Below are 18441 nucleotides of genomic sequence, written 5' to 3' on the forward strand. Positions count from 1 at the left end.
GAAAGACCTGGGAAGTCCTTGGAGCACCCAGGGGGTGAACAATGTCTGACCCAAAGGGTCCAGATACTGTCTGTTTATCGTGTCCAAGTCATAACCCAGGGAAATCTAGTGCTAAGACATCAAAGTGCTACTTTTACAGACACATTTGTAATCACAGAATCAGTACGGTTGGAAAAGACCTGTAAGATCATCGAGTCCAACCTGGGGAAAAAAAAAAAAAAAAAAAAAAGAAAAAAAACACACAACATCAAAAAACCCACAAAAAAAACCCCACAAAACCCACGCCACACAACAACAATAACAAGCCACAACCCACCCAACACCACACAGCACCATGTCCATCAAGCTACATCCCACAATGCCACATCCACACGCTCCTTGAATACCTCCAGGGTCTACCACCTCCCTGGGCAGCCTATTCCAGTGTTTCACCACTCTCTCAGTGAAGAACTTTTTCCTAATGTCTAGCCTGAACCTCCCCTGTCGCAACTTGAGGCCATTTCCTCTAGTCCTGTCACTAGTCACTTGGGAGAAGAGACCAACACCCACCTCTCTGCAACCCCCTTTCAGGTAGTTGTAGAGAGCGATAAGGTCTCCCCTCAGCCTCCTCTTCTCCAGGCTAAACAACCCCAGCTCCCTCAGCCGCTCCTCATAAGACTTGTGTTCCAGACCCCTCACCAGCTTCGTCGCCCTTCTCTGGACACGCTCCAGCACCTCAATGTCCTTCTTGTAGTGAGGGGCCCAAAACTGAACACAGGATTCGAGGTGCGGCCTCACCAGAGCCGAGTACAGAGGCATGATCACCTCCCTGCTCCTGCTGGCCACACTATTTCTGATACAAGCCAGGATGCCGTTGGCCTTCTTGGCCACCTGGGCACACTGCTGGCTCATATTCAGCCGGCTGTCGATCAACACCCCCAGGTCCTTTTCTGCAGGGGAACTTTCCAGCCACTCATCCCCAAGCCTGTAGCGTTGCCTGGGGTTGTTGTGGCCGAAGTGTAGAACCCGGCACTTGGCCTTATTGAACTTCATCCAGTTGGCCTCAGCCCATCGATCCAGCCTGTCCAGATCCCTCTGCAGAGCCTTCCTACCCTCAAGCAGATCAACACTCCCTCCCAACTTGGTGTCGTCTGCAAACTTGCTGAGGGAGCACTCTATCCCCTCATCCAGATCATCAATGAAGACATTAAACAAGACCGGTCCCAAAACCGAGCCCTGGGGGACTCCGCTTGTGACCGGCCGCCAGCTGGATTTCACCCCATTCACCACAACCCTCTGGGCTCGGCCATCCAGCCAGTTTTTTACCCAGCGAAGAGTGTACCTGTCTAAACCACAGGCCGCCAGCTTCTCTAGGAGAATACTGTGGGGAACAGTGTCAAAGGCTTTGCTGAAGTCCAGGTAGACAACATCAACAGCCTTCCCATGTTAATGTTAATACCTGCCAAGTACTTAACACATACTCTTTGTGTAGTGATTACTTGTCTTGTGATCTGCTGATCCTGTATGAGTTCTTGCATTTCAGGCTGTGTTCTGGATTCATTACTTTAAAAATAAGATTCGTAGTAGGTGATGATGATGTTGAGCGTGGGTAAACATACCAAAAGATATATTCTCTGTTCCTCTGCAGGGAATTTGGTTGCTGCTACTTTTTTCAGTTCAGTATTATTTTTTTCACTATTATTCTTAGTATTTTTAAATTTGACATAGTATCTTGTACATTTTCCAACTTCTTGTTAAATGCTTTAGGTCTTTAATTCTTCATGTGAATGTCTTTAATTGATGGTAGTTAAGAACATGCTAAAATACATTCTGCTGTGATTTGTACCAGTGAAGTCCAAAGTCTGTCTTACTGACTTAAATAAGCATGGAGCTGCTGTCTGGTGGCATTAGTATCCTGTTTCTATATGCTGTTCTGAGATCCCAATGTGTGGCAGACATACTATGTCTACATTACCCTTACTAGAGAATTAACCTACGCCAGGGAATGTTCCTAGAGACTTGAATCTGAATAATCCATGCTTCTAAATTGTTAGAATGGTCCCTGGCACCGTTTGGGCATGTTCCTTTCTCCAGAGATTTAATATGATGGTTTTGGAATGAGCTATTTCCAGACCTCTGCATTGATATTGCTAAACCTCAGGGGCCTCCTTCCCCTCCTCCCCATCAAAATGAAAAAGTTAAGTATAGAAAGTTGAGAATATCTGCAGTTTGATCGCTAAACATGTCGTATTTCTTAAAGCAATTTAAATGGGATACTGGTTCTGATGTGTTATCACTAAAGTTGATGTGACAGTTCAACATTGATTTTAGGTTTAAGCACTGTAAAACAGAAGTTTTCTGTACCATGGCTAAAGAGTGATCTTTCTTCACCCGACAGTTATTTTCCCTATTACAAACTTAATCTGTTGAATAATGATATTGTGCTTTAGGAAATGCACAGTGGTAAGCATTTTCAGAAGTATATGCATGGGGTACAGGAGAGTACAGCAGTCCATCTGAACATAAGTGGTTTTTGTTGTTTTTTATGATTACCAGCAGTCGACATTTTTAATTCAGTTGGGAATGATTTGATCTGGGCAACCTTGAAAGTTGAGGTACATTTTTTGAAGGATGCTAAACTTTAAAAGCTAGCGTGATGTGGAAATACTTTGATCTTTCTTGTAGCCTAAACAAATGTGTGGATGACTAGAATGTAGTTTACATCTTGTTACTCCGATTTGTCAATATCTTTTTTTCCTTGTAGGCTTCAGAAGCTTCCAAAATACCTACTTCTAGAAAACGTTAAAGGATTTGAATCCTCTTCTGCGAGGTACAGCCTAATTTATGCAGGTTTTAGTTTTTAATAAAAGACATTTTCTTTAGAAGGGGAAGGGAGGATTTTTATTTCCTAGAATTTAAGTTAACAAAATAGAGTGAGATGGGACAGCTAGCAGCTGTGGGCTAAACGTACTGTTTTAATTTAGGAATGAAAATCTTAGGTTGTGAAAGGAACTTGCTAAATAACTACTACATTCTCTAAGCAGATAAAATCAATGGAGTGAACTTGTTATAACATATTTTATTTGATGATCCTGTGTCCTTTAGAGATGGTCAATATTAATTTTCAAAGAAAAATAACAATAGGTGTAGCGCTCAGAGGTTTTGGGGTTTTATCCATTATAGAAGCTCATGGTATCTTGTGTTAAGATCACAGTACAGTATAGGGGCTTTCTTCAGTACCTTTGATGATAGTAGATTATCACTGGTTCAGGGTTGCCATCAAATGGTGCAGAGATACAGTATGAAGACTGTATATAATCATTTTCTGAAATGTGGAAGAGGAAAGTTGTCAATAAGGTTACCTAATGACAGCAGGAGCATTCTCCTTTCTTGTGTGCAAAGCAGGAGAAAGGGTGTTGCAGTCTTCCTTCTCATTTCTTGCTGGAATAGAGTAGGATCTTTCCGTAGCATTCCTTAGAGCACCAGAAGAGCAGCTACCCTGCATATCATGCTTCTTAATGAATGTGGCAGGCAGCTGGGAGGTATGTTCAGCTCTCTCACTGGTTAAGTGTGCAGCAGTCCTCTGTGAACACTTGAACACTTTGTTGGAGGTGCAGGCTGCTGCTGTAGACCCTGCGATTCCCTAGGCTATGCCTTGCTGGCCAGTGTTTGGAACAAACTGTAGTTCAGAAAACACCCCAGTCAGAATGCTTACTTTCTCTTAGGACACTTGGGATGCAGTGCAGTGTCACATACAGTGCCAGGTACAGGTCACAGCTCATGCTTTTTCTATAGTTCCAGCCTAGTGCAGCCTGCATGGAATAGAAAAGACAAGTCTTTTTAAGAAGATTTCCATTTCAGTGTTTTTTCCATTGTTTATAAAGTATAGTCCTACCTCACTGTTGTTATCAAAGCCACCATTTTTTGTCATCCCTTGAGTTAGGCCTTTTGTTAGGCTTAGCTGATGCCATGTATGTGAACAGAGGGAAGTAGTGAGGTATTTGTAGTGGTTTTAATCTCCTGTTTTGTAATTCACAATAAAGAGAATGTCTTGCCCTCTGATTATTTTCCTTGTTGACACACTATAAGTACTCTCCAAGAGATGGGATATTTTTTGAAGGGAAGTTTGTACCCAAGTAGGTGTGAGATACCTGTGAATGTGTAATAGTTGTTTTTGGCTACAGTAACACTGAACTTTGTATGTTGTCTCCTCAAATTCAGAAATGGATGACTTCATATCTGTAATTCTCTGTCCAATTCTTTCACTGAATGTGCTGAATGTCTTGGTACTTAAGGTGTTGCATTTAATGTGTTTTTATTTATGATAAAAAAGGGCCTAAAGGTTATATGAAGGAAGTAATTGCTTTTTGATTCTTTTCACTGCCAGAAATGAACTTTTGCAAACACTAAAAACATGTGGATTTAAATATCAAGAATTTCTCTTGTCTCCAACCTGTGTGAGTACTAAAATTGCTCTAATTATTACTTAACTTTTCAAACTGCACTGAGCACAAGAACATTTGAGAATGATCTATTGTATTAGAAAAGAGTCAGAGCTGAAGATACTCTTCTGAATGAGAAAGCCATCTGGCATGACTTCTGATTTCTCATTAGTATACTGGCATAGTCATACTGCTGTTATTGTTCAGATCCTAGTCCCATATTGCTTTGCTACTATTTGGTATTTTTTAAGAAGGCATGAATTTACACCGTGACCAGGAAGGTGGTTTTCCCTGCAGGAGCCTCATTGCTTCAGAAGTGCTGATGCCTGTGAATTTCCCAGCACAGAAAATGTGACTGTGTCATTTGTGGGAGGAGGGGCTTTGTTTGCATGTTTCCATGGCAACTGAAAAAAGAGTTGAGAGAAACTTCAGATTGTGCAAGACTAAATGGAACCAATGAAGTACTGTATATATCTGAGAGAAGCTGATGGAGGGTAGCTTGAAAACCAGTTGTGGTGCATTTCTTTCTTTGTTAGATGTCTTATAATTCCTTGTTCAAAAAGGCAAGGAGACACCTTTTTGCTTTTTTGTAGAAAACAGGTAGTAACCTGTCCCAAGAAATCGTGATGCATGTTATTTTTCTTCTTGCCTCACGTAAAAGTTTTTTTACATTCCTGTTGATTCACAAAGAAAGTAAAAACCATGAGATACAAAGAATAATTCCCTGCTTGTTTCCTTGAAAATACCTAGGTATGGAAGTTACAAGTGTTTAGGTATTACCAATTAATACTGCTATCTCTGAAGTCGCAAAATATATTAGTGTGGCATAGTTCTATTACTGTATATAACTTGTATGACACTATAGACCACTTTTTCTCTCTTTATCATATGGACTAAAGGGTTGTGCATTTTGCTTACAGCTTGGCATTCCCAATTCTAGACTGCGATATTTTCTAATTGCAAAGCTTCACCAAGAACCATTTTCCTTTCAACCTTCTTATCAGGTGAGTCTATTAGTGTTACTTGAATTTCCTTTGTTTCTTGAAGATTGAGGGTTAAATTTTCGGTTTAGTGGTGTGTGTTGAGGAATGGAGAGAGGGATAAGTGATATCAACAGAAAAGTTAAATTCTGTCTCTCTTTTTTCTGAGTTTTCTAGGGACTGCAATGCATATGCATGCCGGTGGCTTAGATGTCTTTAAACAGTTGGGGGACAGTGGCTGTTAGTGGGCTAGAAAACAATGCATTCTGCTACCTTTTTCTCACCCTTGGAAAGGTCTTTTTGCGAAGGCAATTATTTGCGGTTGTTCTTGACATCATTGCTGGTAGGTCAGCAAATCCTGATGCTAACATTTTTTGAAATCTACATGAAAATAGCATTGAATGGTTGCTTGCTTTATTCTGAGCATCTCTGAAGGAATTTTTACTCACTGCAGAGTCTGCTGTCAAGTTGTTTATCAAATGCAGTTTTTAAATTTTTTTCTTACTATTTGTTCTTAGATATTGACAAGGTTCCCAGATCAGGATCTAAAAGACTTATTCAAGGACAAAGTCACTGACAAAGTGGATGAAGCTAGTTCTTCCTTGTCTTCTGAAGAAAAGAATCTGGATCCAAACGTTCGTCCTGATTGCAGCAGCAAGGAGAGTTTACCAAAAGGGGCCTTTCTTTTTAAGCTTGAAACAGTAGAAGAAATTGAAAGGAAACATGGTCAGGACAATGATTCCTCTGTTCAAATGCTAAAAGATTTCTTGGAAGAGGAAAACGAAGAAATTAATCAGTATTTCTTACCACCGAAGTCCTTATTGCGCTACTCTTTCTTGTTAGACATTGTTAAGCCCACCTGCCGGAGATCCACATGCTTTACAAAAGGGTAAGTTGCAAAGAAAGTGTCTTGCTGAATCATGTCCTGAAATTTTAAGTGTATTTTTGCTTGTGTACTGTAAAAACAAGGAGAGCCATTTCATCAAAAAAAACCCAGGCCTCTGAAAAAAAAAAAATAATCTCCTTATATAGTGTGCTTCCTGGTCCAGTGGAATGCCAGCATGAGAATCTGTCTGGCAGAACATCATGTGCCCACTCCAAAAAGGCATTCACAAAAGACAGTGCCATTTGTTGTTGACCTTCACAGAAGCTTAATTACCCCTGTGGAAATATGGTTCCAGTAGACTGGTATAGTACTGATTCATTAATGAATTGTTTTATATTGCTCAATGAAGTTACAAAGTGTCATGCATGACAGATCTATTCCTCATTAAAACTGTCTCCACTGTACATTTTATTGATTTCTTGGATTTTTCAGCTGTGTAGGTCAGAATAGCTGCGGATTGGCCATATGTCATAAAACCACTTAGGCTGCTGCATTACAAATCATATTTGATGGAGCAGAACATCATTGCTTTTCTGTCTAGTAGTTTTCTGATTTGTACTTTGCAATTTTAAGTTTCACTGCCGGAGGTTGTTGAGTGTTCTGAAACCCCGCAGACAATCGGTCAGGAGTTTTTCCACTGAACGCATTTGTATTGGAAAATGCCGATTGAAGCCTGGAAGTTTGTGGGAAATGTTAGTATCGGTGAATTTTTCAAATTAGATTGTTTTTTTTGAATTTTCAGAATGTTTCAACAAAATGGCTTAGATGATGAGTTAAAGCTAATTACACCTTTTTTTTTTAATTAGTAGAAATTAGACTGCCAGATTGACAGAGTTACCTCAGATTTTGTGATTTCAACTTTTTGACAATAAAAAAGATGAGAAGAGAAAGAATTTCAGAAGTTCAAAATTTGTGCAACTTGTGCAACAGGAAGGCCCTTCCCCCAGCTCTCATTGACATACACCTTTTCTGTCCTCACTCTTTTGAGTTGTGGGGGAGTCAGCATCTTGTGGGATCTGTTTCTTAACTAGAATAGTCAAATAAAAACTTTATGCCAGAATGATCTCTTACATATCTCATGTATGCCTTACGTGTCATCAAAAATAAATTGGCCACTTGTGTTTTCACTAGAATACGTCATGGTAGTTTGTGGTTTATCAAAATCATATTGAAGGAGGCTCCTGAGTAGTTAATATGAAGTCTTTATATATAGTGGTGGGAAATCTGACATGGAATGTGACTGTTGCCTTTCTGCTGATGTGGAAGGAGCCAAGCCAGATAGTTGTGGTAGTTCTTCTTGGCTCAAAATGTAGGAATCTGATTTACTGTCTTTGTTCCCTTTTTTATGAGGCCTTGGGAAGGAAGGTTTCCAACATGGTTCTCAATGTGGTCATATAATTTACAGCTCTGCATAAAGAGAAGGATTATAATTACATCTCAGGCTTCATCCAGGTCACGTTCTGAGGCCAAGAATAAGTTGCTGCTGTCTGTGTTCTAGGAGTTCTGTTTTTATGTTTCTCTGAAGCATCAGATTTAGGAAAGAGGACACTGAATGGAGCAGAACAGCACTCCAGGTAGTACAGAGAATCCCTCTGCTGAGATGCCTGTCTGATGTCTTTCTTACAAGTCATGCTGATCATCAGCTTTGAGACTGGGAGAAAAATTTCCCTCAGTTCTGATTGATCTTCAGGTATTTCCGGCGAGGTTCTGGTGATGAGGATAGTCTGGGTATGCCTTCTCCAGTTCTTGCTAATTCAGGAACCTCAAACACTTGATATTTCATTGGTGTTTTTTGCCTTCCTGCCTTTGTCATACCAGTATGTCTTCTGAAAGGCTTTGGTGGAGTATAGGGCAAAACGTAACGGCCTGTGATGTGCGAGAGATGAAGCAGATGATCCTGTGTTCCCTTCCGACCTTGGACTTCTAGGCAATTGGAAAATGATTGCCGAGTTCCTTGAGACTACAAACACCATGGTTTCTCTTAGGAGTATGTTTGTGGTGACTGAAGTTATGAGAGGAAATTGTCCATTTTAAAGGACAGAGCAAATGAAAACTACTTTAGATATAATCATTCTGGACTTACTCGTAAGTTCTTGATATGCTATTAACAAGATAAGCAATATCTTCTAAAATAGTGTAATACTAGTTACAGAAATTCTCTAGCATTGTGGAAATTACGTTTTTGTTAGTCATAATATAGGAGACAATATAGGCAGAAATAGTGTATTATGTGCATGAAACAAAGAGGGTTTTTTTAAAGTTTAAAGAAATAAAGAGGGGGAAAGAAAAATCTTGAGTCCAATGAAAATTTAAGACTGTAATTTCTTAAGTCAACTTCTTTCATTATAACTGGTAATGAAATGTCAGAAAATAAATGCATAATTCTTTACTGTGGCAAAAATTCCCATCTTTAATTATTTTCTGAGTCTAAGGTAGGAATGTTAATTTTTCTGTAGTCAGCAGCTGCAATAGTAATTAATAACAATCCATCTGACATTGGCCATCTGCCCACATTTGTGTTCAAAAACCAACATCCCCCACCCCCAAACTACTTTTACACCAACTGGATTTTTTTTGTGAGGAATTCTGTACTCTAGTGCCAATTATTTAGACTGGAGTATTTTATATAACATGGATCCTATTAAAAGATTCTTTTCCCCCAATAAAACTCTAAAATACAACTTTGAAATTTATCCTCATTTATTTACTTTGGCTCAGATATAGTCGTCTGAAATACGATCAGACACTACATAAGAAGATCAGGATTCCTCAGTGCTATGTGTGTTACATTGTTAAACGTGGTATTAGGGAATTTTCAGAAGGCAACTATGCAATTAAAGGTGATGTATTTACAACACAGTTTGAGTCCATGTGTTTTTAATCTGTATCAGTGTTTAGGGCCTTTTGTTCTGATCCTAAGGAAGATTTGCAAGCACTTTATTTTAAAATGAGTGTTGCTTTCACTGATACTGGCAGAACTACTTGCAAGCTTTTCCAGCTGAAGAAGAAATTCTCAAGATTGAGCCGTACTGGGTCATTGTGTCTGTGCTGAAGGGAGAGTATTCCTTTATTCATTGTGGAATTAGAAAGGCTTGAAACAAAAATTGTTTCAGTGCCCTGCTTTAGAATGGGCCCCAAATGGAGCAAAAGATGTTTATAACTATCTTTACAGATGCACAGATAAAACTAGAGAATAGTATCTGTTAATGGTTGATGGAGACCACATCGTTCTAATGTGGGGATCTTCCAAAGTTCTTCCACTGTGCAAAAGCTGTCTATTGACTTGACTCAGTCTCTTTCTGTTCAGGATATTCAAACATTATCATAGCTAGAACAGCAGACCATGTTTCTGAAAGCCCATAATTATATTTAAATGCTAGCCTGGAAGAGACTACAGAGTAAACATGTTGTCATGCAATCAACCACAAAGCATCCAAAAAAAGCATTCATATGGTTTTAGAATGTAAGTTTGCTTACTGTTCAGTTGGATTTAATTTTTTTTTCTTACTTTCTTCCTTCTTTTTCTTTCTTTCTTCTGCTCTGCATAGATGCCTGGCCATCTTCCATACCTTCCCTCTGTGGAAAATCCACAAGCAACCAAAAGTTAAACCTGACTGAACCACTTTGTTCCTAGTTTGTTCCTTTGTTGCCTCCTAGCTGGAGGCTCACACTAATGGTCCTCCTTTGAATATGGGGAGCTGATTTGAAGCCCTAGTACCATTTGGCCTTAACACATGTTCCCTTAATGTAAAATTGGTTTGTGCAATGTAGATGGCCCTTTCTGATGATGCTATGCTTGAATTCCTTGGCCTTGTATAGTTGCCTAGTTCCCTTGTATAAGGCATTAGCATGGATAAACCCTTGTGCGTTGATTGCAGATTCATCCCCAGAGAGCATGTTCAGAAGCTAGTGCACTTCAAGGGTTAGCATTGTTAATAACAAGGCCTTTTGCTTTGTCTATCCAGGAGACAATTTGTTAATCAAAGCAAAAGAACCGAAGTAACCTCCCTGCATCTTTGCAGTTGTCAGTACTGTGAGGTCCAATGAAAATATTAATTTAAGATTGTTTACTGTTGTTGTCAAGGTATGGACACTATGTAGAAGGGACAGGCTCAGTTCTGCAGACAGCAGTAGATGTACAGGTAAGAATGTGTAGACTAACATATGAGAATGACTTGTTTTAAAACTTGTTTTTTCTGTCTTTTGCTTTGTTATTCTGAATATTATAACAAAATAGCTTTTAAAATTACATTTTATGGCAACTGAGTTTCCAATTGATTTACTTTGCATTCCTAAACAACAGTTTATTTAAATCAAGATTATATGTGTGCATCTCTCTGTGGAGAATATGAGTTGCTATTATTTTATTTTCTGTAGTGTCATGCAGAGGTTTCATAGGGGTATGTGAAAACATTAAAAATGACTAATTCTATGGATAAACTACAGTACAGTGTCATGAATCTAGGGCCATTTTTTACTGATCCAATAAATACTGTCAAATGTTTAGCATGTTTGAATTTCAAAAGTATTATTTATCTGGGAAGACATAGTATTTTGGAAAGTTCTACTGTTGATACTAAGTTCACCACAAAGTGGTATTTTGGCATTGGGGAAGGTAAAAAAAAAAAGTATTGATGAATCATCATTCAAAGATACTTTTCATAAAGCCTGTTTTGTACACAAGCACCACCTCCTGCACTTCTGTGCTGTTCACTAATATTATATGGCATTCTAAGCATAAGAAGAATGCAGGTTTGGAACTCAGGATAATCTCAAATAATCACACAGCTTAATTTGTGTGGATAGTCTGCTATTGAGTTATATTAAGTCACCATCTTGTCATTAACAAATGTTTATATTCCTTTGATTGCCTTGTTAAGTATTGGTATAGCTTGTAACTGGAGGAAGAAATTATGAATGCCCTCATGGCAACATTGATTTCTTTCTTGCAAGGCCATGTGTTGAGATACTGGCTGCAAAAATACAACACCAATCATACTTTCAAGCAAAACACACTATTGTCTTTGGCACTGCGATAAGAAATATTCTGTTAAGGTGTGAGTGTTAAATTTTACATGTTTGGCCTGCATTGGTGATATCTGTTGTTTTGGATATTCTTCATAGCTTGAGTCAGTGTTTAAACACATTGAGGAGTTACCAGAAGAAGAGAAGCTTATGAAATTGTCAACACTAAAACTGAGGTACTTTACCCCAAGAGAAATAGCAAATCTTCATGGATTCCCTCCGGAATTTGGTATGTGCTGCAAAGTACCTGTTTCTACATCATTCTTCAGAAATGCCAATGTAGCTTTTACTAGGGACTATTCCATGTGTTTTATTTTGGATTTTTTTTGGACCGCTCAATTCTTATGATTAATTCTTGTTAATTGACTAACTCCCAATTTGTCTGAATTTCCACTAGTTTTTTATATTTTATAAGAGCCAGCTTCTGTGGTTAGGTTTATCTTCATAAACTAAGAAAAAAATTTTGGCATGAGAACTGCTCTATTACTGAATGGCAATGAAGTAATACCTTTGTTTAAAGTTGAAACTATTTGCTCAGCAGCCAACATTACTCACAACTGTGGTAAGTCAACGTATCCTGCCAGTTTAGGAGGTCTGTTAATGGTTCTTAGTGTTTGAGCTGCTTGCTTTCTCCCTTCCACACATTTGTAGCTGCTGACAGGGAATTTCAGAAGGTACAGATACTTCTTTGTTCAGGAATAACCAAACTCTTCAGTTAATGATCTTTTAAGTCATCTCTATTTTCTAGAAAAGACAGTCCTAGCCCTTGGTCAGTTACTTCATTTCCTAACTATTGTTGTGGAGAAGAGGAAGTCAAGGAACAAGACTCAGCAATACCAGTACATTGGACACAGGTCAACCAGAATTAAGCCTGAAATAAATTCACCAGAATTACCCTTGTAAAGAAAGGCAGGCAAGAAAGTGTAGTTGTTACTACCTGTGAAGGAGCTTGGCCTGCTGCTGTCACATGAAATCAATTTACTGTCTTTCGGCAAGACAAGCATCCATAGAATAAGACACCACTGACCTTGGGTAATTTGTTATATTTTTCTTCGATTTCCTCAGTGACTTAGAGTTCTGAGGAGTGCTAGTAGTTTTTATGTATTTATTTCTTTTGTAGTTTTAATTTATTTTCTCATTTATTACTTACAGTTATATTCAATATTACTACATTCAAAGAACACTATCAAGGTTGCAAAGTCAAATGTTAAGAGTTGCCAGCACTAAGCTTACTTGTTTAAGAGTATTTGCAGGAGTGTACTGTGTTGACTTACATGCCAACATGCAGGATTTTTTCATAGCCTCTCTTCTCTAATAGATTTGTTCTTTTTGCAGACAGCCTTTTTCTTAGCACAGCTCTGTTCCATATTGATACAGGCTGATGTAAAGAAACTTGACCTAAACATGGCTGGATTGGGCTTGTATAGGTTTATCATGCTGTTCAAGATCTCTTTTGAGCACAGAATTGCCCATTTTCTCTTTTTTTTAAATGCAGGTTGTGTTTTCCAAATGTTAAATCAGTCTTTGCAATGTCACTGAGAGGTGTGGTAGGGTTAATATTGCTTGTATTTTACAGAGGGAGAACCAAGACAATGGAAAAATCTGTGTTTGGAAGACTCTGTTAATTTAGGGTGATCAGTTTGCGAAACTTGATCTTTACTATTTCAGAGTGCTTAGAATGATACCATGCTTTCTCTGTTCAGAGCTTATCTTCAGGGACAGCTGTGAGCTTCAATATTTTTGCAAGCCAGAACTGAACTCTCAAGACAAGTCAGGCTTCTGAATTTGAGGACGATCCAGATCATCACCATCTATGAAGTGCTCATTTATCAAACTTGTCTTATGTCACCTGGGAACTGCGGAGGGAGGGACAGGGATAGATTCGACCTCTCAGAGGGCAGTACCCTTCTGCCTTAATCAGGGCACCTTCTTTACAGTTATTGCAGTTCCCTGCCTCACTATACTACTTTTCAAACTTCCACGACACATAAAACAAGCCTCTCTCATCCAGTGGCTTTCTCTCACATATACTCCTGATTCATAGGCAGAACAAGCTTTTCCCAGTGCACTGAGTCACAAGTCTGACATTTCTTTCCTTTGTGTTTAATCTAAGACATTTCCCACTTTGTACTTAAAAAAAAAAAAAAAAAAAAAGGTCTAGGCTGATGGAAGTCTTTGGTCAATTTAGGTACTGTAAATTTCTTTTGAGGATTTGCAAGCTATGTTTTTTTTTTTTTAGAAGTTACTATATTTATGGCTACAGAAAAGGGTGTTTCCTTAACAGCATTTCTCCCATGTTAAATTTCAAGTAATTATTGTGAAGTGTGGTATTTTCAGAGGGAAATGTGCTATAATTTCTCAGCCCCTGCATTCTGTAGTGACAGCAACATTTAGGCTAAAATTTTCAACGACAGAAAGCTTGGAGATGTACCCACTGCAAATATGTTGTTCATTCAAGAAGCTAAAGAATGAGAAAACTATAAGCTGAAAATGAAGTTAAGAGAATGTCAGGAAGCTTTGTAACAGATGCTCTTACTAGCTGCAGCTACAGTATTATCAGAAGAAACATGATTGTGTCTAAATGGTTCTATATTTTAACAAATTGATGGCCTTTTCCAATACGTGAGGTCCAGAGTTAAAATCATTGTTCTTAACAGATTTATTTGTGCTTTTAACATCTAAATATATAAATAGTAATTGCACTACAGGTCAATGAAATACTGCAGTCGTTTGTCTTAGTTGCTACTGTGGGTCCCACAGCAATATAATTAAAAGTGTTCAGAGCATTCTTGCACCTGCGACCTGCTTTCATGAGGGTGATGGCAGGATGCCTTTTCCATTTTTCCTGTTAGTGATGTATGTAAGCTATTAGGAAACAAATGGCAGCCTGGTGGAAAGCCAGCACAAGGTGGTAGTGCGTGTTGCCAAGACCGCAACATCATCAAGTAGCATGCATGACCTAAATGATACAGTGAGAGTGTGCAGTAAGTGTCAGCATATTATGAGTTGTTAAAGCTGTCCTTCTGATGTAGGCTACTCTTGAGCCAGGAAGATAGAAGGTGCAAGATAATGTTAACAGGCAGATGGAGGCGGCTTGAGATAAAGGCAACAGTGAGCCCTGAAAATCAATTCAGGCTTTCAGTTGCCCAGAGGCAGAAGGAGAAACTCAGAAATTTTCAGGGTTCAGATAAGCTTCTTGGGCTATAAGTGCACGTGCCTGTGTGTGTATGCATAAATATGTATTTATTTTTAGATACTCTTTTAAAATGCATAGATCACTGTACCTTATTCAGTGATTTAATGTGAAAACTGCATCTAAGGAAGTGTTTGTGTGAGTGCAAGTGATCGTTCCAAAGAGAGAAGAACGGTTGCCCAAATGTGTGAGTATCAGGAAGCTGGACAGAGTGGATGGAGCTGGCAGAAGATACGTTTACCAAAGCAGTCCACGTTCGAGGCATTAATAACTGGCAGAGAAGGATGGAACAACTCCTCCCAGACACCTCCTCCTCAGCTTTCCACCCTTGGCTCAGCAAGTGTCCAACCATGTTCTCTCTTGAGCAATCCCTGGAAGAGGATTTTTCTGAAGTGCTGTGAAAACTTCAGAACATACATATCACTGCTTGCACACACAGTGTGTTTATGCATCAAAGCTAATCTGGCTGGTGATGACCTTGGGCTTAAAGTTAGGTTGTCTTCTTAGGGAATGATCAAATAATTGAATGTGATCAAGTTTCAGCAGCTTAGCAAATGACCCTAACGGTTGAATCACCACTGCTGTTCATCTTTTCACTCAAGTTGAAGCAAACACACTTTAGCTCACAACTGGAGTGAGCTAAGAGTGCAAGCAAAGACAGTTAAAGCAGACCAGCTGGCTGTTGACAACTTCTTTATTCTCAGAAGCTTAGTCATCTTTGTACGCTCAATACACAACGCAGCCCTTTCACAATACCTGGACCTGTTTAATTTTTCTGGGCCTCCCTTCTTTCTGCCAATCCATGCACTTACCATGTGAAGGACATTTCAGATGCTGTCTGTATTTCTAAGTGCGTTTGACAGGGTCAGCATTGAATTACATGGGAAATTGTTCAGCTTCTTGATCACTCACTGAGTAAGCCTTGCTCATAGCTTAATCTGTACTGGTGGTATATTGCACTGTAAGACTCTTTTGATTTGCCTCAACTAGTTAGAGGGGCTCAGATTGGAAGTACAATATAAAGCTGATTGAGAAATGCAGTTTAGTCCATCTGCAGAATCATCACATTTCTTTCTGCTATGGCTGTGTTCCTCTCCAGATACTCTCTAGAGTAGCGGTTGTGCAGTGCTTTAGGTGCTCCTACCCCTCCCTGTGACTGCTGGATGCTATATGAAGAGAAGGTAGATCAGCATTAGTTACATATCAGAGGAATGTTTTGAGGATTCTTGTTAAACCTCAGGGACGGCAGTACTGCTAATGAAAGACCCGATCCAAATCCAGTGAACTGTTTGGGAATTATTTTTGTAACTTTGAATTTGGAGGGGGGGTGGGGTATGTGAACCTTGCTGTAATCTGTGATAACTGCATTAAGAACTGTTCACTGAAAAAAGGAGCAGACTAAAAGCTAGGAACAAACACAGACTAACGCCGTTGCGCTATATGTTTTTGTTTTAGGCTTTCCTGACAAAGTAACAATAAAGCAATGCTACCGTCTTCTGGGAAACAGCCTCAATGTACATGTGGTGGCAAAATTGATCTCCATTCTACTTGGATGATTTAGAACCTGAATCTGATGAGTACAGACTGGTGACAGAAAATACTTCCATCTTTCAAGAGAAAGCTGATGGCAGCTGAACAAAAATCACAGCTTACCAAAATATCTGTCTAGATGTTTTGCTGAACAGTTCTGATATATTTTTAATGCCTTGCTTTTATGGTGGATTTGCACTGTAGAGGTGTTTTATTTAAATGAACATTTTCAGGAATTAATTGCTGTATTTAAATGTCCTTTTTAGTTTGCAAAATGAAAAAAAGCAGTATTTACATACATCTCAATGAAAATGGATAAGACTATTTAATTTTATCTTAAAACCGTCTTCTCAGTACAGTATAAAAAGGCTGTAAATGTTAAAGCTGTTTTAATTAAGTGCAGGTTCTACATGTAAAATGTTTTCATCTGTAAATATCAGTGATCCATTCTTAAAAGATTTATTGTATATATGATCTGAAATTTTGATGTGGTTTTTTGTAGCTAATGAAATTATTAAATTCAGTATTTTGTATACAATTTTTAAGAAGACACAGTGTCATCCTTAGTTTGTGGTTGTCTCATCCTCTGTAGATACTTGTAGGTTTCTAGAACCCAACTGTGTCTGTCTGGAATTATTTGTTTAGGTGCAGCTGAATAAAAATATTTCAAGATTATCACAACCCTGACAATAACTTGCCTGTTTCTGTTCTCACTTATATTATTCAGGACAAGGTCATTGCTCCTTACCAAAGACCTACACATAAAAGACAAAAAAATTTAAAAGCTCCATGTCTAGGTTCCTGTGGCATAAGAACTGGAGAAAAACTATATGGGCTGCTGCTTGAAGATTTATTCACAAAACTTGATAGTAGAACTAGGATTAGGAGTGTATGTTGGGATGCAACTACTGCATATGGCCATCCAGAGTGCCACAGTTGTACACCATCTCATAGAGCTGGACTGAATGTTTTTTTAATTGCGAAGTCTTGTGAGTTTAATATCTCTGAAACAGTAGAGAAAATTATGGGAAAACTGAAAGCCTTCTAAAGAAATACATGTTCCAGTTGTTATTTTTCCTTACAGGTAATATTGGCATCTAGAGAAAAAACAGCTTGAGGGAGGAAAAGTGAGATGATACTTAGTAAGCATCCATTAGGGAGTTGGCGTGTCACAAAACTGAAGGATTTCTTAAACTGATCATAGTTCCTGTGCACTAAAGCAATAAGTTGTCAAAGCCACCAATGCTGAAAGACACTGATTTTTAAATTTTTTTTTTTGTGGGATGATATAGGAAAAGTCATGGTGTATTATACCTAGCCTTGGTAATACAGGAGAAACTAAAGACCATAGAGAACAAAGCTGCTGTAGAGATACTGCAGCTATTCTCATCTGCCATAGTCCCCTTGAAAAAGAAAAGGACTACTTTTGTAGTCCTTTGTTATTTTGTGCTGTACTTTATCTTGTGCTGACTTCTTAAGTATTTCTTCTTCAGTCTTGATTTGCATGCTTCTTCTGGACTGTTAAACCAGGAAAAGCTGTGTTGACCTACTTCAGCCTGTCTTACTCCCCAAGACCATTTAGACCACTTGGGCTGTTCCAGCTATAAAAGAGAAATGGGAATGGATTCTCCTAAAAGAGCTCTGGACTAGGCCCTAGAGAAGGATGAGGTTGGCTTCTATCTTTACCTGGTCTCTTGTAGTACTGTAATGGCGAAAAAGTACTAGACTAATGTTAGTCTGTGCCTACTACTAAACTGCAAAGAGCAAGTCTGTTTTTGACAGTGTTATGAACCATAGTTATCTGTTTACATGGTGGTTATTATGTAGATTTATCAGCCAGATCAATAACTAGTAGCTATATAGTCTTGTTCTTGGGAGAAACATGATAATAGGAAGATCTGTTGCTATCTAACATGATCCAAACATGGAAATGAAAACAGAGGAGATCAATTTTATGTATAAATTGGTATTTCTTTCTGCTAAACCGTGTAAATAGATTGTTCATTTTGCCTCACTATAATAATGTTTGGCAAAATATTGCTATTAACAACTAGGTTTCAATTCCTTAATCTGTAAAACATTTTTTAATGATTTATATGTCACTCATAAGCAAGCAGGATTATAGTGTAAGTTGAAAGTTATCTAGCTGCATCTAAAACTGATACAGCAATACAGCCTGTTACATGTTGACAGTGAATTTTAATTCAATGTAATTGTGAAGACTGAAATCAGTTTGCTAATCAGAGCTGCTTCTGAAGGAGGTATTTTGAAAGAACAGATTTCAGAGTTGTAAATACATATTTGTATATTTTACCCCTGCTAACCCTGTAATATCAGTGCAGCTAAATTGAGTGACTGCTTCTTATCCCATCTGTTTGTCATTAATAGACTCGTTTACTTAGCTCT

At 38.5% G+C, this 18441-nt stretch overlaps 1 protein-coding gene across 2 annotated transcripts in view; it reads left to right on the forward strand.

Moving 5' to 3' along the window:
• TRDMT1 (tRNA aspartic acid methyltransferase 1) overlaps positions 1-16716 on the forward strand; it is a 31827-nt gene extending 15111 nt beyond the window's left edge. Inside the window, exons 5-11 of one of the 2 annotated variants that reach the window (XM_059818697.1) lie at positions 2744-2809; positions 4367-4436; positions 5342-5425; positions 5920-6290; positions 10372-10429; positions 11412-11541; positions 15961-16716. In XM_059818697.1, coding sequence (XP_059674680.1) covers positions 2744-2809; positions 4367-4436; positions 5342-5425; positions 5920-6290; positions 10372-10429; positions 11412-11541; positions 15961-16061 — 880 coding nt within the window. In that variant the 3' untranslated portion in view covers positions 16062-16716. The remainder of the gene's footprint in view (positions 1-2743; positions 2810-4366; positions 4437-5341; positions 5426-5919; positions 6291-10371; positions 10430-11411; positions 11542-15960) is intronic. The other variant, XM_059818698.1, reaches the window with a different exon arrangement.
• Positions 16717-18441: the final 1725 nt, after the last annotated feature.

The sequence above is a fragment of the Gavia stellata genome, chromosome 6, assembly GCF_030936135.1.
Source record: "Gavia stellata isolate bGavSte3 chromosome 6, bGavSte3.hap2, whole genome shotgun sequence".
NCBI classification, from domain to species: Eukaryota; Metazoa; Chordata; class Aves; order Gaviiformes; family Gaviidae; genus Gavia; species Gavia stellata.